The 22147-nt window shown below is 45.8% G+C and overlaps 1 protein-coding gene across 1 annotated transcript; it reads left to right on the top strand.

Moving 5' to 3' along the window:
- The first annotated feature begins 1918 nt into the window (after nt 1-1918).
- LOC113407083 (leukocyte cell-derived chemotaxin 1-like) lies at nt 1919-18033 on the top strand. Its single transcript, XM_026655046.2, has 7 exons — nt 1919-2052; nt 2317-2457; nt 6572-6712; nt 9181-9294; nt 11564-11717; nt 13945-14153; nt 17634-18033. Exons 1-7 carry the CDS (start codon nt 1981-1983, stop codon nt 17847-17849), a joined length of 1047 nt encoding a protein of 348 aa, XP_026510831.1. The 5' UTR covers nt 1919-1980; the 3' UTR covers nt 17850-18033.
- The last annotated feature ends 4114 nt before the right edge of the window (nt 18034-22147 follow it).

Here is a 22147-nt window from a genome sequence, read left to right as displayed (position 1 = left end):
ATTTTTCCAGATTCAATAGAACGGGGGGAGGGAGAGAGAGAGAAAAGATACAGGGTATGTCTACACAGCAAGTAGACACCTGCAGCTGGCCCATGCCAGCTGACTTGGGCTCACAGGGCTGGGTCTGAGGGGCTATTTCATTGCTGTCTAGACGTTCAGGCGCCAAGGCTTTAGGACACTCCCACTGTTTGTGCCAATGTCATTAATGAAAATGTTAAATATTAAATAAGTGGTCCCAAGATTGATCCCTGAGGAACTCCACTAGTAACTTCCCTCCAGCCTGATAGTTCACCTTGCAGTATGACCTGGTGTAGTCTCCCCTTTAACCAGTTCTTTGTCCACCTTACCATTCTCATATTAATCCCCATCTTCTCCAATTTAACTAATAATTTCCCATGTGGAACTATATCCTGTGCCTTACTGAAATCTAGGTAGATTAGATCTACTGCATTTCCTTTGCCTAAAAAATCAGTTATTTTCTCAAAGAAAGAGATCAGGTTGATCTGGCACAAACCATTTTCTGGAGTCAATGGAGCCGCATTGATTTACACCATTTGAGAATCTGGCTCATTAGCATTTACCTTGAAACCCTATTGTCTGTCAGACTGATATAAAAACTCCTCTCTCCCCACACCACAACACTCCATCCAAACCACAGCCACGGAAGGGCAGACCACAGTCACATCACATATAGCTTGAAACTCTGCACTAGTTTCCATTTTCTTCCAAACTCTGCTTCTCATTCTCCGTAACTTATTTACCAGTAACTAAGACTATGTCATGGAGGTCACGGATTCCATGACTTCCAGAGACCTCAGCTCTCAGCTGCTGCAGGCAGCCGGGGGTACCCAATGCTCTGAGCCATGGCGGGGGCCTCCGCAGCTCCCAGCCATCGCGGGCAGCAGGGGAACTGCAGAGCTGTCAGCCAGAGTTGGTGGGTGCTGGACCACCCCCCTTCCGCAGCAGGGCTTGGGCTCTCATCCCCCCATCAGACCCATTTTGTCAGTTAATTTTAGTAAAAGTCTGGGACAGGTCAATGGCTTCCGTGAATTTTTGTTCATTGCCCGTGACCTACCCTGGACTTTTGCTAAAAATAACCGTTACAAAATCTTACCCTTACCAATAACCATTGTCTTCCAGAGAGGTGAAGAGGGCTCAGCTTCCCTTCGCCCATGGGGCTACCCAAGATCTTGAGGAGCTTTCACCCACCTGTTAGTCTCTAAGATGCCACAAGTACTCCTGTTCTTTTTGCGGATACAGACTAACACGGCTGCTACTCTGAAACCTCTTTCCTTTTGATCATTTCTCCCCCCGATTCCTCTTCCCCATTTCCATATCACCTAATCCAGGAGCTGAGAGGACGGGCACAGCCTGGGCAGGGTCATCCTACCTCGGGCTCTGGGCAGCTGCTCAAGGAGCCCCCCAAAGGTGTGAAACCCTAAGGTTTCTCCACTGCTGAGGATTGCCAAGCAGCCGCAGGTGGCAGAGCAGGCACCAGGCATAAGCAGACTAAGCAATTGCTTAGGACTCCAAGCAGCTCAAGGGGCCCCCTGTTAATTATTAGTCTGTGTTGTGTGTGTGGGGGGGTGGGGGGGGGTCTAACATATTCCTGCTTAGGGCCCCCAATGGGCTGGGCACTGGGAGGCCGGCCAGCTCTGAGCGGGCCCCCGATAGCACCTGGCAGTGCCGGCCAACACACTTTAATGGCTTTCTCCTCCGCGCGCAGAGTTACGCTGCCCGGCGGGCGGCAGCAGCCTGGGGCCCCGGCAGTTGATTGAAACCCTGCTCGGGTTGAGGCCGGTCGCTCCGGCCCCGCAGGGCAGCAGCGTTCAAAGGGGACCATTGTATCCCGAGCCTGGCGCTGCGGCTGGGGCGGGGAGGCGCGCCTGGGGGCGGGGAGGGGCTGTGTGCAGCCGAGCCTGGCCGTGCCTCGCCCGCTGGGGCCACAGGAGCTCCGGACCCAGACGTGCGCGGGCAGCCATGGCCGAGAGCGCGGAGAAAGTGCCCATCGCCCTGGCGGGGCCGGAGGACGTGGAGCGGAGCCTGCCGCCTGTAAGTACGGGGCAGAGAGAGTCCCGCCGCCGCTCCCCGCGCTCAGCCCCAGCGGCCTCGCGGGGCAGGTCACCGCTCTGGGGAGGGCGGGAAAGCGGCGGGGTGCGGGGTGCGGTGGGGTCCGGCAGGGGCTGGCGCCAAGTGCCAGCACCGGGGGGGGGGGATTGCTGCTTTCCTCGCCCGCCCGGCGCGGGGCTGAGCTCCGGGGGCAGCTGGGCTCTGAGGCGAGCGGGCTCCTGGGCTGCCTGTCCCCCTTTGCTGCAGGCCTACACGGCGGTGCCGGTGAAACCCTCCAGCCCCGGGCGGCTGCTGAAGATCGGGGCCGTGGTGCTCATCGCCGGAGCCCTGCTGCTCCTCTGCGGAGCCATCGGAGCCTTCTACTTCTGGAAGGGGAGCGACCGGCACGTGAGTGGCTGGCGCGGGGCGCAGGGGAGCCGGGCCTGATGGAGAGCCCGCCGCAGGTTCCTTGGTTGAGGGTCCGGCGGGGCTCAGTGGTTCCTCTGGCTGCACCGCTGTGACAAGCTACCCCCAGGCACCCCCGCGGGAGTGAGCAGGACAACAGCCCGCACAATGGCTGGGGGGAGGGAGTCCCTGGGTAGCATCCTGCAGAGGAGCTTGTGGGGAAAGTTGGCTGTGGCAGTGCTGCTCAAGGACCAGTCAAGCGCTGGTCCCTGAAATCTCCCTGGCAATTTAGGAAGGCAGCAAGCTGGTCCCTGTTACCAAAAAGGTTGAGAAACACGGGTCTAGCGCATCTGTGGCTAGTTTAAGACGTGTGCCAGCGGCTGGGCTACACTCTTGCTCAGTTTGAGAGTCAAGATCCAGAACGTTTAGCTACAAAACATGATCAGAATTCTAAACAAGCCATTCTTCCCCCACCTGCTATCCAGAATGCTTGGTAAATATTCTGAAGTGGTTGGAGCATAGAAAATATAGGGGAACAACAATCAGAAAGATCAATCTTGGAGTAGTGGAAACTGGGTCACCTACTTAGAGTATTGCTAACTGGAACAGGCAATAATTAAACAAAGGTGGGCAGGAGGTGTCAGTTCCAACAGTAAACTCATCTGTTTACCAAGCAGGATAGTTTATCATATCATAGAATGTCAGAGTTGGAAGGGACTAGTCTTGTAAGAACATATTGCTTCATGGAAGTTTTTTAATCTGGTTTAAAGTCAGGTCCGGGATGAACTGAGTGAAACAAAGACAAGAATTATGAACCCAAGTATTTACATTTTGGAAACATTTTTCTATTAAACCAATTTTTAAATTAACTGCTTGAATTTAATGAGAATCACAATCACACTGGAAACCTTTCTCGATTGGTTGCCAAGTTCTGTAAGTAGCATACCTTCCCCCCCATCCCCATACCTCAGTATAAAAATTCTTTCCTGTCCATTTGGTGTAGCATGATGGAAGCTGATTTTAGGAATAAACATAAAGTGTATCCTTGGGATCACAGACAAAAGCTACATTTATTTTGCTCATAAATCTTCAACACATTCACTGTTTCCCCCCATTCTTTCCCAGGAGATTCACATAATAAGCAAATTCCAAGCATCAGGACAAAATGGTGGTGAAAGAAATGCCACGTGATCCAAATGCTAATTGCAGATCATACTTTGACAGTTAAATATGTGGTGCACTAGGCTATATTTAGTCTATTCATAGGTTTGATTAAGGACCAAAATTATTTCACTATGTACCTAGTAGTTTAAATGTGTGCTGAACATGGACATGAGCTCATAGTATATTAGTTGCAAAATTATTTTAAAAATCTTGATAACTTATATTTGGGCGGAGAGAACTTTTCTGAATTTAGGTTACATGACAAAATACTGCATCAAAAGGGACAGAGATGGAAACTGGGGTTTTAGTTTAAAGAAGCAAACTTTCAAGGTGTAGTGATCATCAGAGTAATTTTAAATATTATCTTTCCTTTATGTTTTCAAAGATTTTTATAATATGAAATGCCAGATTATGTGAATTTGAGTTTCATTTGCTCATCAGTGACAAGGAGAATGAGTCTCATTGAATTTGCCAAGGAGCCTATTCTGCACTCCTGGCTCAAGCAAGACTCCTATTTACTTCAGCAGGAGCCTTGTCTGAGTAAGGAGTGCAGAATCGGTCCCTTAATTTATAGGTAAAGTGTTTCAATATGATATATTTTAGCCTGCAGGGTACAACTGCTTGACATTTAATTATTTTTTAAAGACAATTTATAGCAAACGCAAAATCCAGAGAGAGAAGAAAAAAGTTACAGTAAAAGCTATGTTATCCAGCACTTTACCAACTGTAAAGCTCTAGAAACCAGCATTTCCGATATCTCCCAATACAAATCTTCAATAGAGTTGCCAGGTGTCCGGTTGGCTCGGGGCCGGCAGGCTCCCTACCTGACTCCGCGTGCAGGGGCGGCTCTAGCTTTTTTGCCACCCCAAGCACAGCAGGCAGGCTGCCTTTGGCGACATGCCTGCGGGAGGTCCCCAGTCCCGCGGATTCGGCAGCATGCCTGCAGGAGGTCTGCCGGTCCCGCGGTTTCGGCGTACCCGCCGCCGAATTGCCACCGAATCCGTGGGACCGGCGGACCTCCCACAGGCAAGCCGCCAAAGGCTGCCTGACTGCTGCCCTCGCAGGGACCGGCAGGGTGCCCCCCGCGGCTTGCCGCCCCAGGCACGCGCTTGGAGCACTGGTGCTTGGAGCCGCCGCTGTCTGCGTGGCTCTCTGGAAGCGGCAATATATCCCTGCTGTTCCTAGGCGGAGGAACAGCCACAGTGGCTCTGTGCACTGTCTCTGCCCTGCCCCACCCTGAGCGCTGGCTCCGCAGCTCCCATTGGCTGGGAACCGAGGCCAACGGGAGCTGCATGGGCAGCGCCTGCGTGCCAAGGCAGCACACAGAACCGCCTGGTCGCATCTCCGCCTAGGAGCAGCAGGGACATGTTGCTGCTTGCGGGGAGCTGCCCGAGGTGAGCGCTGCCCAGATCCAGCACCTCAAAACCCCTCCCGTGCCCCAACCCCTGAGTCCCCTCCTGCACCCAAACTCCCTCCCTCCATTGGTAAGTATAACTCTTAGTTAACTGGAATTTTTGACTAACCGGCACCCTCCATTCCCCCAACATGCCGGATAACACAGCTTTTCCTATACATAGTAAGAAGATAGGCTGCTTCAGGACACAGTGTAAGACTCATTTGCTTTTCTAGGCTTTTGAAAAGGGAGAGGGGCCTGAATGGGTAGATTGGCCAAAGAATGTGTATGGTGTTAATAGTCCAGTTTGCACTGATGGTTTTGATAAATAGATAGTAGATCAATCATAGGACAGAGTCTCATTTTTTGGTCTGTTTAGTTTCGCAACACTTGCATTATTTTAGTGTAGATGTGCTTTTTGTTCAAATAGATGCATTACAAATATCTTCTTCGTAAGTGGGTTTCTTTTCCCATCTCAGGAAGCTGGTAGTAATGCCATCATTTAAGAACTGAATCTTTTTTTTAAAAAGAGTAGAGTGTATTCTGATTGGTACAGAAATAGATAAAATGTCAACCTTAAGCTGCAGAGTCAACACCCAATTGAGAAGAATGGGGACACTAAGCTATTGTTTCAGACTGCCCTTAGACTCAGGAAGGCAACGCTTTTTTGATTCACATTTGGAAGGTTTTCTTTGCAGCCACAAGACTTATGATTTTTTTAAAATAAAAAAAACTTGAATTCTACTGCAACGAATGGGGCTCACAAAAAAGTGTTATCATCTTATACCAGCTCAGTCTATATACTTTAGATATGGAATTAAGTACTATCTATATAGGCCAAGTCTTGCATTCCTCATGGAAGAATTCAGTGGAAGTCTTGGATGTATGAATAATACAGGATTGAGTCTCTATTTGTAAAAGACAATCAATTACCTTTAGCATTTTTCCCTAACAAAGAGTTGCAAGCAGAAAAAATTGATTTCTAGACTATATTGTGAAATTTATTGAAACTGTTTATATACAGACTTTTTAAGAATAAAAGTAAACTCCTTGTGTTGGTACTTATGGAAGTATTGATATTTAAACAAAGCTCACCCCACTCAGAGTCAACCACATGCAGCTTGCTACATTCAAGAGACTCTCTTTCTAAGTACCTATATGGTATCAAACTTCTCCAAGCAAGAGTGAGTTCCAACAGATCAAACTGAGGGGTACAATGGGGATGCCCTCTGGGGGAAATCAGCTCTTTCTGATCCTCCCATACAATATGATTTAGACAGTTCCTAAACCCCATGTAACCTTGGAACCAAATTATTCTACATTCAGTGTGTATGGATGTAAAGCTGTCAGGACTGATATTGCCTGAAACCATCAACGTCTGTTTTATTAGTATGGTCTTGACTGCTGGGGATTCTGTAATAAAAGTGTAAGGATAAAAGTGTATGGATAAAAGCCAGTAACTTGAAGAGGGACATGACAATCAGATTGGCACCAGACTTGTTCTTGATAAAAGCTAGGAAGATACAAAAATGCATGCTAATGTTCTTTATTCAATTACAGATTTACAATGTCCATTATACTATGAGTATTAATGGAAAAGTACAAGAGGGATCAATGGAAATAGATTCTGGGAACAACCTAGAGACCTTTAAAACTGGAAGTGGAAATGAAGAGGCAATAGAAGTTCATGATTTCCAGATAGTAAGTACATTTGACATGTCTTGCAGGTAAGACATTTTCCAGTGTTGGATTCTAAAGATATGACTACACTGCAATTAAAACCCCATGGCTGGCCTGTACCAGCTGATTCAGGTTCCGGCTGAGGGGCTGTTTAATTGCGATGTAGACGTTCAGGCTCGGGCTCGAGCCCAGGCTCTAGGAGCCCTGTGAGGTGGGACAGTCCCAGACCTCAGGCTGCAGCCTGCACCCGAACATCTACACCGCAGCTAAACAGCTCCTTAGCCCGAGCCCAAGTCAGCTGTCCCGGGCCAACCATGGGTTTTTAATTGCCGTGCAGACAATTGCCTAAGAAGGGGCCCAGTCCTACACCTATTGAAGTCAATGGCAAAACTCCTATTGACTTCAAAGGGAGCAAGGTTGAGCCCTAAGTGAGGTAAAGGCAGCATCTAGAACAAAAGAAACCATTACCTCCAGGTAGGGTTGGTGAGGGAAGCAATGTAGGCTTTTCTGGCCCTGTCCCTCCCCACCTGTTGGTTCCATGGAGGTAACTGGGTCTCCCTGCTTTTGCACAGGCCCAGGGAGAGCCATGCACACACACGTGGGATGCATAACCCCCACATCATCTGAAAGCTGCTCTTCAGCCCCTTGTGAAACTTGTGGTAATATCAACCTTACAACTTTGTTGGCAACTATATTAAAACGCTGATGATAAGCCTCTTGTCATTTGCCTTCACTATTCCATATCTGCACAGAAGTCCCAGTTCAGTGGAGAGTCCATGAATTCTTCCATCCTTGGACCCTCATGACAAATATGAGCTGCTGGGTAGGTGGGTTTTAAAAAAACCCACCACAGACCCCAGAGCAATTGTGACAATGTGTTGTGCATCTAGGTTGATGAGTGTGGGGGAAAAAACTAGCAGAAAAAAATACCTGCCTTCGGTTATTGAGGGCCAAGGGTCAAAGCTCCAGGAAAGCAAATGGACCAAGCCCGTTAGGTTTTGAGCCTACAAGAAGTGTAAGCTGGAAAGAATACCCAGGAGATAAAGTACCTGTTGCAAATGCCATATACACTAGGTTCACATGCCAGCTTATCCTAGAGTTCTTATTTACACATTTGCAGCAATAGAGTTCTAAGCTAGGCAGAGCTGTGACATGGAGATGGCTATGTTATCTATATCACTAAGGTAAAGAAAGTCTCCATATTTTAAGTGATCATTGGAGCAGGACCATTGAACAAGGCCAGGGTGACCATTTTACGAAAACAGCCTGCATCATGGGTGACAGGAAGGTATCACAGAAACATATCTTTACTATCTCAAAGTGGCAGAGCTACATCCTGGGGGTTTGAAAAAAAGAATTACCCCAGTGACATTGTATATATCCATTAATAGTCAGCAGAAGGGCTCCTGTCATGTTGTAGCTTGTACATAAAGATCTGTTCAACTATTTCCTCTGAAGCGAAGTAGAACAAAATGGTGGATAGGACAAGACAATTGCTGAAATTAAAAGGGGAGGCTCTCTGTGTCCTGTAGGGAGAATCAAACCCACATGGCAGCACAGAAAATGCTACATTTGAATTGGAGGGAGAAGACTTAAGAAAGGCTACCCTGTAGTTACCATATATTAATGAATGGTCTCTAATGTCAATATGTTTGAAATACAGGGACTTTTTGTGTCATTTATTTAGGATTAGAAACAGTTATTACAACAACACTGGAATTCTGTCTTGGTTCTCATTTCATCATGAACTTCTGTGCATAAAAAGCATCACAGTATAGAAAAAAATATCAAAGTTATATGTCTAAACTTAGGCACATACATCCATATCTGTGGCACCTACTATTAAAGATATGAAAATCAGGTCAGAGGTAAGTCCAGAGGTCTGTCTAGACTAGGAAAAAGTTACTAGGTTACAACACAAATGGCTAACATGATTTTAAGGATGTTAAACTGCGTCAATATTAGGTGCTAAGTGATGTGTCAAATCACGTTGGCTAACTCCTTTGTTCCTAGTTTAGACAGGCCCTCTCCAATAGAAGTTGCAGATGCTCAGCACCTCTGAAACTTGGGCCACTTCTTTGGGTGCCTAAATTAGGTGCCTTCATTTAGGAACTCAAGATTAAAATTTCACCTGGTTTGTTTAAACTTTTACAGCTAAAATAGTGATACAACAGAATTTGGAAAAACGAACAGGAGTACTTGTGGCACCTTAGAGACTAACAAATGTATTAGAGCATAAGCTTTCGTGGGCTACAACCCACTTCTGAAACAGAATTTGGGTCAATTTCTGAGTTGACTCTTATTTTTAAAAAATCAAAAGACATGTTTTATTGTCAGTTTGTGGTTGTTTTTTTAAAAACCAGGAACTCTGAAGTCCCCAAATTCAGTGAATATCTTAATGTTACGTGAACAGAGTTTATATTGGGGTTTTTTTTTAAGCAATTGGGTGACATGTCCATGCATGTAACCATAAAAGGTCTATTTTGTAGGGCATAACTGGAATCCGTTTTGCTGGAGGAGAGAAATGCTACATTAAAGCACAAGCTAAAGCTCACATCCCTGATGTCAATACCATGACTAAAGAAAGCCTCTCGTTTGATCTGGTAGGGAGCAATTTTTTAAAAATACTTAAAAATATCAAATGATCTAGTAGGTCTTTTGCGGTCCTGGAAGGGAGGAGGGAGTGCTTCCGGCAGGCACTGATGGGCATTGCTTCTACTGTTGCTGGGATGGGTTGCATGAGAGAGACTGTAAATGTCTAGCTGAGACTCACAGAAAATCATCCCGCAACCAAAACTCCTGCCTCGTCATCAGGAGAGGAGAAAATCATGGTGTACAAAAATTGCAGAACCTCCAAAATGAGGATGTCCCAACTCTGCCTATTTGCTGTAATCTAGAATATGCAGTAATACATACTCGTTTACTTAAAAAAGAGAAAACTCTCTAAAACCAACAGGGAAAGTGCCACGGGTCAGATCCAAAGCCCACTGAAGTCAGTGGGAATATTTCCAGTGACTTCAGCAGGCTTTGGATCAGCCCCCAGAGGTAGGTACTGAGATCATCTCTACCCTCCCTCGTTATTTTAAGGATGTATGGACTGCATGGCCTAATTGGAATAATTTAACATAATTAAGCACAGGCAATTTTTCTTTTTATTAAAAAATAAAAGGATGTTACATTCATCCAGTATTAAATTTCCACTGTTGAAAAATATTTGGAGTCAGGTTTGCAAAGTTAAGGTTCCAATTCAATATTAACTTGGTCACATTACAGATGTGTAGTTTGTTCTGTTCGTGCTTTCTGTATAATTTTGGGGAAGGATAGCTCAGTGGTTTGAGCATTGGCCTGCTAAACCCAGAGTTGTGAGTTCAATCCTTGAGGGGGGCCCACTTAGGGATCTGGGGCAAAATCAGTACTTTGTCCTGCTAGTGAAGGCAGGGGGCTGGACTTGATGACCTTTCAGAGTCCCTTCCAGTTTTAGGAGATAGGATATCTCCATATATTATTATATTATATTTTTTAAAGATGTATTATATTAATTTTGCTGTTTCTGTCATAAAACATGCATCAAATAGATGGGATGGGCAACCCAATGCAACTTAATGCTACTGTTAGAACATTAAACTTTTTTGCTGCCTAATTTTTCTGATTAAGTGTGCAACCGTATTGTTGCATTAGTCTTTTTTAATTTATTTATAGTAAAAAAAAAAAAAATTAATTAACTTGTTTCTGGTCTAATACATACTTGATCATGACCAACACTGACTACAAAATGGTAAATTAAAGTAAATTTATAGCTACCTAAAGTACATTTGCCCACAAATTTGGGGTAATTTCATTTAAGATAAACAACTGGATTCTTTTTATCTTCAAATGTTAGCTGCAGTTAAGTTATTTCAGATGCTGGCAAAAGCCCAAGTGGGAGAATATAAATGATGTGCTGCTCTCACTGGATAGTGAATTTAGATGACTCAAGACATTCTACAAAAATCAATAAATACATTAAAGGAACAACTTGGCAAAATAAATTGATCTAGTGGGTTATCAATTCAAATATCAGATACTTATATGGAGGGAATTCAAAAGTTTTACTTCAAAATCATATTGATTTTCTTGATGAACAAGACTTTTTAAAGATGTTTCACTGCTGCTAAGAAATAGCTAACATGTTTTATGTAAAATAATACTTTGAACTAAAAAGTATAAAGAATAAATCACTGGCATTTTCCTACATTACTTTGAAGATATGAACCCAAAACCTGCAGGGTACACTTCAAAATGAAGGCTCCTTTAACTTCTAGCTTTTGGGCAATTGAATTGCTATTATTGAACAAGACCTTTAGTCAGACCCATCATGTTAACTTAAAATTGTAGCTGTACGCAAAAAATTTCACTAACTCTCAGGAATATGTCTATTATGGAAGTGCCCTAACATTTATATGAATTCAGAACAAAGCAAGCAAACATACCCAAAAATTATGGGCCAGATTCTTAGCTGGTATAAATCAATATAGTTGTTCTGAAGTCAGTGGATCTACACCAATGTACACCAGCTGAGAATCCGGTCCTATGGGCTGACTATTAGCCCCATTAAAGACAGCGGAGGTGAAATCCTGGTAGTTTTGCAATTGATTGCAGTGGAGACAGAATTTCACCCCAGGAGTCTTTCCATTGATTTCAATTGGAACAAGATTTGGCTGTGTGCGTGTACTACACGAAACAAAATAGCACTGTTTGGAACAACATTTCATATCAGTTCCAAGCGAAGCTTCTGTGTTTGGCATTTGGCTATTAACAGAAAACTGCATCTACAGAATACACAGGACCCCTGTTCATTGAACTAACAATGGATTTTATGCTGCCTACTTACAGGAAGATGAAATTATGCCAGTTAAATTTGATGAAAATTCCCTTATCTGGGTGGCTGCAGATCAGCCTGTAAAGGATAACAGCTTCCTAAGTCCCCAAATTTTAGAGCTTTGTGGAGATCTTCCTATTTTCTGGCTTCGACCAACATATCCAAAAGGTAATTTTTCTTTCACTTGAACAAACACTACCCTTTTTCCACCCCTCCAATAAATGTACACCAGCAGGATGTCTAGCCATTAGAGCTGCACAGTTGTGGACCCCATCGCTGGTGTTGAACCCCCACCTCCCACCCCCAGTACACACGGAATGCTAAGGTCCCCATGTGGAGCTATTCAGTCTGGGCTCCCCCTCAAACAGTCCCACCACACAACTTCAGAGGAGAGGAGGGCTGAAGGGTTTAACACCTCAGGGATGGAGATGGGACATTGGACAGAGCTCTGAGGTGGCACTGCACATTCTCTCTCTCAGGTGGATGGCTGACTGGTTCTTGCTCACATCCTCAGGGTCTTCTAACCAATCACCCATATGTGGGGTTGTGAAGGAATTTTCCCCCAGGGCAGATTGGGAATGACCTGGGGGAGGGGGGAGGCTTAACCTTCCTCTGCAGTGTGTGGGTGCTAGTCACTTGCCAGGATTATCTGGGTATATCTCACTTAATCATTTGCCATCATGAGGGCTTTGGGCACTGGTTACATCTGTGGCACATAATAAAGTAGGACCCCATTTATCTGTGCCTCCATTATCTGGCTGTCTGTATTAACCAAACCACCAGCTGCCCAGGGCTGGACTGCCCAGTGGCAGGGCTCAGGCTCTCAGCCCCAGGCAGCTGGGGTTTGGGCTGTCAGCTGTGGGCATGGCAACAGCCCGAGCCCTGCCATGCGCAGGGCTAACAGATGGAGCCCCACCACCCATTCTCCGGTTTATCCAGATTTTTGGTTATTTGATCTGACCCTGGTCCCAATTAGATTGGATAACCGGGGTTCCACTGTAGTCTAATCTCCTGTGGGCTGCAATAGTTTGGTCTCATTTGGGTTGGTGGATGTAGTGTGGGGGTGCTGGATGGTGTTGGTGGCCTGTGATACACAGGAGATCAGGCTAGATGAATTAGTGGTCCTTTCTGGCCCTAAACTCTATGACTTCTAACTTCCTAGGATTTGTAGGTGGCCTTTGGGGGACTGAGGGCATATACTTGGCTAGGGAGATCTTGTGAGATTGGCGAGGCAGGGCCGGCAGCATAAGAGGATTTGGGCAGGGAATGTGATGCTATACAGGAGGCAAGGGGTAATGTTCAGGCACTTGCCAGGGAGATTAGGGAGACGGTCCTCATTTAGTCCAGGGGAGGGAGCAGGAGCTGTGAAGGAGGAAGGGATTCCTCCCAAAGGGCTGGAGGAAGAGGACAAAAGGGACCAGAGAAGGGTTTTCTGCTCCTCCTTAGTGTTCTAAGGGTATATCTACACAGGAGCTGTGAGCTGTACTTCTCAGCTTGGGTAGCCATCTGTGCACTAGCTCTGCTCAAACTGCTGCCTAAAAATGGCAGCGTGGCCACTGCAGCATGGGCAGCAGTTCAGGCTAGCTGCATGAATATGTAGCCAAGGGGTGGGGCAGGACTGGACTCGGATGGCTAACCCAAGATGTCATGGCCACACTGCTATTTTTAGCATGCTAGCTTGAGCAGAGCGCAAGTATGTTCGTCTATCCAAGCTGGGAATTACACCTCCCAGCTGCTGTGTAGACGTACGCAGAGATTTAATACTGATATACAAAATACAGACTAGGAAAGTGAAATAAGTGGCAATGTTGAGTATTTTGGGGATGAGAGTTGCTAATATTTTTTCATGACTCATGGGAGCCACATTTGCTAGATTAAATTTTTCCACTGTTTTCCTGTGGCCTTGCACAGGGCCATTATGCATCAAAAGAGTATTGTCAGAGTTGGCCAGGAGTATGTTAGACCATGTTTACAATCAGGTCCTTTGGAGCTGGACACAAGTCTGTCTCCTTCCAAATGTTTCTTTTTCTATTAAAAATGCACACTAATGACATGAAGATAGTTGCTCTGGTTGAGTGCTGGTGCAGCTATTTATTTCTTTTAGCATTACTGGCCATGCACTGGGTCCAGAGGCCCTTCCCGCAGCCTGTTCTTTGGGCCAGCCACCCATTTGTTTTGGGAAAAAAGACAAATCTCTCACACATACACACAGAATTATATAGACTGTGTATGGAATAGGTGGAAAGACAAGTAGCTTCTATTTGAAGCCTATTAATCTTTGCAGTACTGCTACGCAATCCCACTTTCATGAATGGGTAATAAAATATGGTCCTTGAACTAGTGGAAGAACATGTTTTAAAACAACACCTATGTACTCCTATGACTGTTTTTGCAGACAGCCAGAGAAAGAAGCGCGAAATCAAGAGAAAAATACGTCAAGCTCAATCAAACTTTGATCTGGACCAAATTGAAGCTACTGCTGGCATCGTAAATACCAGGTCACCTACTACCCAGCCTGTTCAAAAACCAGAACGCCAGTCTAACGCCACTGGTCCCAGTGAGCAAGATTCTAGTTCAACCTTTAATCCAGAAAATCCGTATCATGTGAGTACATATATATTTGATTTAGAATTCCCTTAAGAGCATTTGATTTTGCAGGTAGGTATGAAACTTTATTAAGTACTCATTTCTAGATACCTATCCATTTCAAATGGACTTCAAAAATAATTATACCACCAATTTGTCGATTTAAACTTTCATTCGATAGTGCAGCCATTTAAAAATTCCACTCACCAGAAGCAACTAAAATATAGATTTTGTTATCATTAGTCCTCAAAATATGGAGAAGAAGTAGATACTGTGCTTAGGCTGGTGAATTTAAGATAATTTTGCAAGACTGCTATAGAGAGTCCAGTTTAATACTGAAAACTAGATACATCTGATATAGACAATGCATTACCATAACTACAGCAAATTTAATCTGCCTTAGGCAGATAGTTGACACTGATCATTAACTGATAAAAAGAAAACAATAAAAATGCAGAGTCAGCTAGTTAGAAACTAGCTTCTTCATGAAACATGTAAGAGAGTGTGAAAGAGTGAGTGTGAGAGAAAGAGAGAATGCGTGCAACTTTTTTGATAAAATGCATTATGACTAGCCACATCTGCAATGGGACAATGTTGCCACTGAAGTCAATGGAAATTTTGCCACTGATTTTTCAGAAATCAGGATCAGGCCAAACATGTCTGTCCTGGAAACTGTGGTTGTCAGACAGTTCACACAGCCCTTTCCTGGCAACCTGCAGAATGGAATCCTTTTAAAACAATGCAGTGAAAGAAATTGGGGAAAAATGGGTCCAAGACAGAGTCTTATTTTCTCTCTCATATGAAGAGGTCAACAGAATGAAAATGTGAAGAGTCCCATTTCCCTAGGCCCATCACAGTACTGCAAAACAATTAACTGTACAGCAAGCCACTTCCACTCTACTGCACCATCATCAGACAATTTACAGCACTGTTCGGTACAGCAGGGATAAAGTTATTTTAATAGAACGTTGTCACAAGATCAAGGTCTCCTGCTTTGAAAATAAGTCACAGCTTTGTCCTGACATTTATGTAACAGCAGGAGATCATTATCCCGTAACAGTGTTCTACTCAGTTGACATCTCTTAAGTAGGCTTAAGCTAATCACTCCAAATAAAGTAGAACTAAATTGACTTTATTTCTTATGAATTCAGTTAAGTAGAAGCAGCATTGGCCCCAAAAGCAGTATCAGAACTAAACCATGCCACTGAAGGGGAGGAGCTATCTGCCATACAGATAGACAATGGGGCCTGAGAGGTAGAGCCATTATCCCTCTGGAGAGTGGGAGCAGTACACCTGGTGTAGGATCCTGCAGAGCTCTCTCTGACAGTCTTCCTGACAGTGGGAACCTGTGTTACCCCAGAGTAGCTCACCTAGTGCCCCCTTCTGGCTCCCTCAAAAAGCCCACCAGTTAACCAATCTGTTCTCATCAGGCATGGGTCTCCCAGGTGGCTAAGGAAATAACTGGAGGACACAGATACAGCCTTCTGTTAAATGATTGACACAAACAGTATTCTTTCTGAAACAAGGCATCCCTTTATTGGTGCAAGCACAAATCCTTAACACAGTAACACATCCCCCGCACCACAGGCTAAGCACCCCAACCCACAGTAACATACAGTTAACATGATCCTAAGTGGTTGTGCCCCACTTCAGATGGCCAGTCTTCCACAGGTCGCTGCAGCAGACAGGTCTCATCTTTCTCTGGTCTCTGCTTCTTCTCTCTCTCTCTCCCCCTGCGTGTCAGTCTCTACACTCCTTGCACCTTCTCCTCAGCTCTGTGTCTCTGACGCTCTTTACATACTCTGCTGACAGGCTTGATTGACAGTTGTTTTGCTTACTTTTGCTAATATTTTCCTGTCAGAGATCTGCAGACCGAATAGCACCATTGTTTCTAATGTACCCAGTCTCATCATCAACAACTGCCTCACCACTGCTTTCGCTGCTAATTTCTTAGTGCCACGTGCTCCAATTTTCAGCTAATGGTGGTGAAGTGGTACCTCAGTGATGTACTTGCCCAACAGAAGATGGAGGCAAGGAAACAAAATGGAGTCACTCAAGATCTCCTGTATCATCTGCTCATTTGGTGTAGGATCCACTGGAAGATGATCTCCAAAATTTCCTTTAGGCACCGGGAATCTACACCACTGGTTTACCAGATAGATGTGTAGTCTTGGCCTTAGCTGAGCCATTGTCATTCCCCTCTCTCCCCTTCTTCCCTCTGATGGGAAGTTTGGCACAATGCACGGGGGGCAACCTTGAGCAAGTTACTCCGCCTCCCTGTGCCTCAGTTTTTCAATCTCTAAAATGGGGGAAATGCTATTTACCCCCTTTGTGAAGCACTTTGAGAACAATGGATGAAAAGACCTATGCAAGAGCGAGGCATTCTTGTTTGATTTGCCCTTGTTCTTCGCCTCTAATCCTACTGAGAAAGCACTAGAGGGAAATAAAAAAAATAGATTCAAAGAACTGAGAATTAAGCTTCATGTTTTCAGGAGAGGAGGCAAAGAATTTTGAGAGGCTAGTCTGCCTTTAGATATCCTCTGCCACCCACTGTGTGGTAACTCCTTGCTTCCTGGTCAGATGGTGCTAAAATGCTAGTTGTCTAGAATCCATCACACAATGGGAAAAGAGGTGGCTAAAGGCAAGGTAAATTTAATCTGAATATCAGGAAAGACAACAGTAATATGTTGTGGAACAACCTTCTTGGGAAAGAGGTGGAAGGTCCATCACTTGGGACTTACTTAAAATTAGACTGGCTAGAACAGGGATCGGCAACCTTTGGCACGCGGCTCGCCAGGGTAAGCATGCTGGCGTGCCAGGCCGCTTTGTTTACCTGCCGCGTCCACAGGTTCGGCCGATCGCAACTCCCACTGGCCGCGGTTCGCTGCTCCAGGCCAATGGGGGCTGCGGGAAGAGGTGCGGGCCGAGGGATGTGCTGGTCGCCGCTTCCTGCCGCCCTCATTGTCCTGGAGCAGTGAACCGCGGCCAGTGGGAGCCATGATCGGCCAAACCTGCAGATGTGGCAGGTAAACAAACCGTCCCGGCCCGCCAGGGTGCTTACACTGGCGAGCCGCGTGCCAAAGATTGCCAATCCTTGGGCTAGAACATTAGACAATGTAAAGTAGGGCACAGTCCTGCACATACAGGCAGATGGACTGGATAACCCAGGTCTTTTCCATTTCTTACTACTGTAACTCAAATGTTACTGTTATTAAACTCTCCATAATTAGAGCTTTCACCAAAAGCTGGGAAAGTAAAATAATAATGAAACTCAGACAGCCTGATTCCCTGTTGTGTTCCTCTAGTTTTATAATGGAGAGTCCAGTGTAGATGTGGAGTAATGCAGTGGTGAATCAGGCCACTGAAAGCCTGGCCCTCTTGAAGTCAACGGTTTTGCTATTGACTTCAATAGGACCAGTATTTAACCTGTTGTCTTTTACGTGGATAACGTGAGTGCAGGGAACTCCATCTTCTCTCATTTTGTATTTTACATTTCAGCAACTTGAAGGCGAAGGGATGACTTTTGACCCAATGCTGGACCATGAAGGTGTGTGCTGTATTGAATGTAGACGAAGTTACACACAATGCCAGAGAATTTGTGAACCTCTAATGGGCTATTACCCATGGCCCTATAACTACCAAGGATGTCGTTCTGCCTGCCGAATTATTATGCCCTGCAGCTGGTGGGTTGCCCGTATCTTGGGTGTCGTGTGAGATGGAGCGTTCAGATCGTTGATGAAATAAGCAGGAGCCCGACAAACTGATAAAAGACTACAGCCAAAGCCGCATTACCAATCTCAGCATTTAAAACACTAAGTGTATGTTAATGTATCAAAATGAGGTCAGTCATTCTAGATGTAAATAAATAAAACCTTTAATTAATATTTCATTAGCTTTACAAATGCTGAGCATAACTTGTATTCTTCTAGCAAACTGTACACTAAAACCTACTGAATGTGGAATTTAAGACTCCCCAAAACAGATTATAGTAACTGTGCTTATCATTTAGTTGAGCAGTATAGACACTTGCTTATAAATTCAAATTCAGCATCTCATGACAGAGACCTCTGTTCTGAAATAAATGTGAAAATTTACGTCCAATTAGGTGACTAGCTAAACTTGTGCTCTTGGGAGAACCTTTCAACCATGTAGCTCACTTAAATAAATCACAAGTGAAGTTGCTCCCTGTTGGTGTTCGTACAGCATTCCCAGATCATTATGAACAGTTATAGACCAATTACAGCATACCTTTCCACAAAGCTGCCCTGGGGGATGGAGGAATATGCATATTATGTCAGAATCAAAAACAAATGGCAAGAAAAAGGGGCTGCTGAATGGAACGTGCATGGTGAGGAAATCAAAATGCTTTGTGCATCAGCACTTCAGAGTAGCCCTAGTGTCAAAAATCTTGTATCACTGGTACTGTCTAACAAGTGTCAGCTCTATAAGACTATTAGAAGGTAATTACACATAGCTGTAGACCAAATAGCCTCAAGGCACAGTATAATCAGAACCCACAACAGCCACTATACGTCTACATCCACAAACTATAAACATTCAAGGCCATGCTATGAGCCCTTTATCCCTCCTTGGGGAGCAGTTTCTCACACAAGTAGTTCCATTGGCTTCAGTGGGACTACTTATGCGAGTAACTGCTCGCCACTGGAAATAAAGGACTCACTGCCTAGCCCTCAGTGTTTAAGCAGGCAGTGATGGGGCTTGCTCCCGCACAGTGCTAAGCATCTCCCTAGTGACGTTCCTGGGAGCTGAAGCACTTGCAGGATGGGTAGTGATTTATGATTTTTACCTTTAAATAACACCAGGTCAAATTATGCCTTCCTTACTTACACTGGGTAGGACTTGAACAGTCCTATCAAAATTGATGGGACCACTCGCAGAGTAAAGTACTCCCTATCATGAAGGAGGCCACAATCTTGCCTTGAATTCGGAGGCTGAAGTAGTTGTGGTTGCAAATGCACCTGTTCTGACACATAGCGAACCTGGTTCTAACACTGCTTGCCAGGAACAGAAGAGGAGGAATAATTTGACATGCTGGTGGTTCAAAAAATAATAATAATAATAATATTGCATGAAAAATAAGCAGCCTATCTAAAAAAAAACGCGGCCTCTAAAACAATAGCCAAAGAGCTGGTGGGGATCTTTGCCCAAATGGTGCTACCGAAGGAGATATTAACCGACCAAGGAACCCCATTAATGTCGAAGCTAATGAAGGACCTCTGTACGCTGCTCCATATACATACCCGGAGAACTTCGGTCTACCATCCGCAGACTGATGGGTTGGTAGAAAGGTTTAACCGAACCCTCAAGGCTATGATAAAGAAGGTGGTAAGTCGGGACGGGAAGGATTGGGACACCCTACTACCCTACCTTATGTTCGCTATCCGGGAGGTATCACAGGCCTCAACTGGGTTTTCCCCCTTCGAGTTATTATATGGGCGTCACCCCCGTGGCATACTAGATATCGCCAAAGAGATCTGGGAAGAGGAACCCAATGAGGGGAGAAATATAATAGAGCATGTAATGCAGATGCGAGACCGGATAGCCCGGGTTACCCCTATTGTATGGGAACTTTTGGAAAAGGCACAGGAGGCCCAGCGAACCCATTACAATCGCCAGGCAAAAGTGCGACAGTTCCAACCAGGGGATCGGGTTATGGTGTTGGTATCCACGGCAGAAAGCAAGCTTCTGGCCCAATGGCAGGGGCCCTATGAGGTGGTTGAACCCATGGGGGAAGTAACCTACAAGGTGTGGCAGCCAGGACGCAGAAAACAAGAACAGATTTATCACATTAACCTTCTGAAACCCTGGCATGCACAAGAGGCATGCACAACGGTCCAAAAAGACCTAACCCAGGAAAACAAGCCTTCCAAACAGGTGAGAGTGTCTCCCGATTTAACACCAGACCAGAAGAATGAGGTGTCTGAGATGATCTTCCGGAACCAAGATGTGTTCTCGACAAAACCGGGTCGAACAACCGAGACATATCACCACATCGTCAGGAACCCTGGGGCCAGAGTAACAATGAGGCCCTATCAGGTGCCAGCAGCAAAAAGGGAGGAAATAAAAGAAGTAAAAAAAATGCTGGAGTTGGGCATCATCGAAGAATCCCACAGTCAGTGGTCCAGCCCAATCGTGCTGGTGCCCAAACCTGATGGCACCACAAGATTTTGCAACGACTTCGGGCGACTAAACAAAGTATCCCAGTTCGACGCGTACCCCATACCTCACATAGATGAGCTAGTAGACCGTCTGGGTAATGCCCGGTACTTGACTACCCTAGACTTGACAAAGGGGTACTGGCAGATTCCTCTTGCGGAAGACGCAAAGGAAAAGACTGCGTTCTCTACACCAGAGGGTCTTTTTCAATATACTGTCCTCCCTTTTGGACTACATGGAGCCCCAGCTAACTTCCAGCGCCTCATGGACAAGCTATTATGCCCGCATAACAGTTATGCTGCTGCCTACTTGGACGATGTGGTCATTCATACCCCAGACTGGGAAACCCACCTGGAGAAGGTGGAGGCAGTCCTCGATACCTTCAGGCGAGCTGGCCTTAAAGCAAACCCTGCCAAGTGCGCTGTAGGGTTTACAGAGGCCAAATATCTGGGCTACATTGTGGGAAAAGGTCTGGTAAAACCCCAAGTGAACAAGTTAGAGGCCATCCAAAATTGGCCCCGACCAAGACGCAAGAAACAAGTCCGGGCGTTCCTAGGTGTGGTGGGGTATTACCGACGATTTATCCCCCACTTTGCCACAAGGGCAAGCCCCCTGACAGACCTAGTGAAAGCCCATGGACCTGATCTGTTGAGATGGTCTGACGCAACAGAGGAAGCATTCACAGACCTACGGACTGCCCTCTGCAATAACCCCGTACTGATAGCCCCTGATTTCACCAAGGAGTTTATCCTGCAGACGGATGCATCGGAAGTAGGGTTGGGGGCCGTTCTATCACAGATGGTCGGGGAGAAGGAACACCCAATTCTATACCTCAGTCGGAAACTCCTTCCAAGGGAACAAAAATATGCAGTGATGGAGAGAGAATGCCTTGCTGTAAAATGGGCCATGGAAACATTGCGCTACTACCTGCTCGGGCGCAGATTTGTCCTCGTGACCGACCAGGCCCCTCTTCAATGGATGCAGCGGAACAAAGAGAAGAACACAAGGGTGACCAGATGGTTCTTATCCCTCCAACCTTTCCAGTTCCGTGTGCAACACAGAGCAGGGAGCCGTCATGGCAATGCCGATGGCTTGTCACATGTGCACTGTCTGGCGTCCCAAACTGCCCAACCCCTTGGCGTTGAGCAGGGGGGAGGGATATGTGACAGACCCAGACCAGTGGGGTACAGGAGTCTGGTAGAGGGCAAATATACTGGTCACTGGATGAGTAGTTTTCTGTTCCCTGAGTGACCAGAGCAGGGGCTGCACTAGAGTAATCAGGAATCTGCTAGAACCAGTTAAGGCAGGCAGGCTAATTAGGACACCTGGAGCCAATTAAGAAGAAGCTTCTAGAATCAATTAAGGCAGGCTAATCAGGGCACCTGGGTTTTAAAAAGGAGCTCACTTCAGTTTGTGGTGCGAGTGTGAGGAGCTGGGAGCAAGAGGCGCAAGGAGCCGAGAGTGAGAGGGTGTGCTGCTGGAGGACTGAGGAGCACAAGCATTATCAGACACCAGGAGGAAGATCCTGTGGTGAGAATAAGGAAGGTGTTTGGAGGAGGCCATGGGGAAGTAGCCCAGGGAGTTGTAGCTGTCATGAAGCTGTTATAGGAGGCACTATAGACAGCTGCAGTCCACAGGGCCCTGGGCTGGAACCTGGAGTAGAGGGTGGGCCCGGGTTCCCCCCAAACCTCCCAATTGACCTGGACTGTGGGTTCTTCCAGAGGGGAAGGTCTCTGGGCTGTTCCCCAACCCACATGGTGAATCTCTGAGGCAAGAAAATCCACCAATAAGTGCAGGACCCATCAAGATAGAAGAGGAACTTTGTCACAACACCT

Source organism: Terrapene carolina, unplaced genomic scaffold (assembly GCF_002925995.2).
Source record: "Terrapene carolina triunguis isolate 2854851 unplaced genomic scaffold, T_m_triunguis-2.0 Scaffold18, whole genome shotgun sequence".
Classification (NCBI taxonomy): domain Eukaryota; kingdom Metazoa; phylum Chordata; order Testudines; family Emydidae; genus Terrapene; species Terrapene triunguis.
The sequence above is the reverse complement of the archived record's forward strand: the minus strand, read 5'-3'. Positions and strand labels throughout refer to the sequence as shown.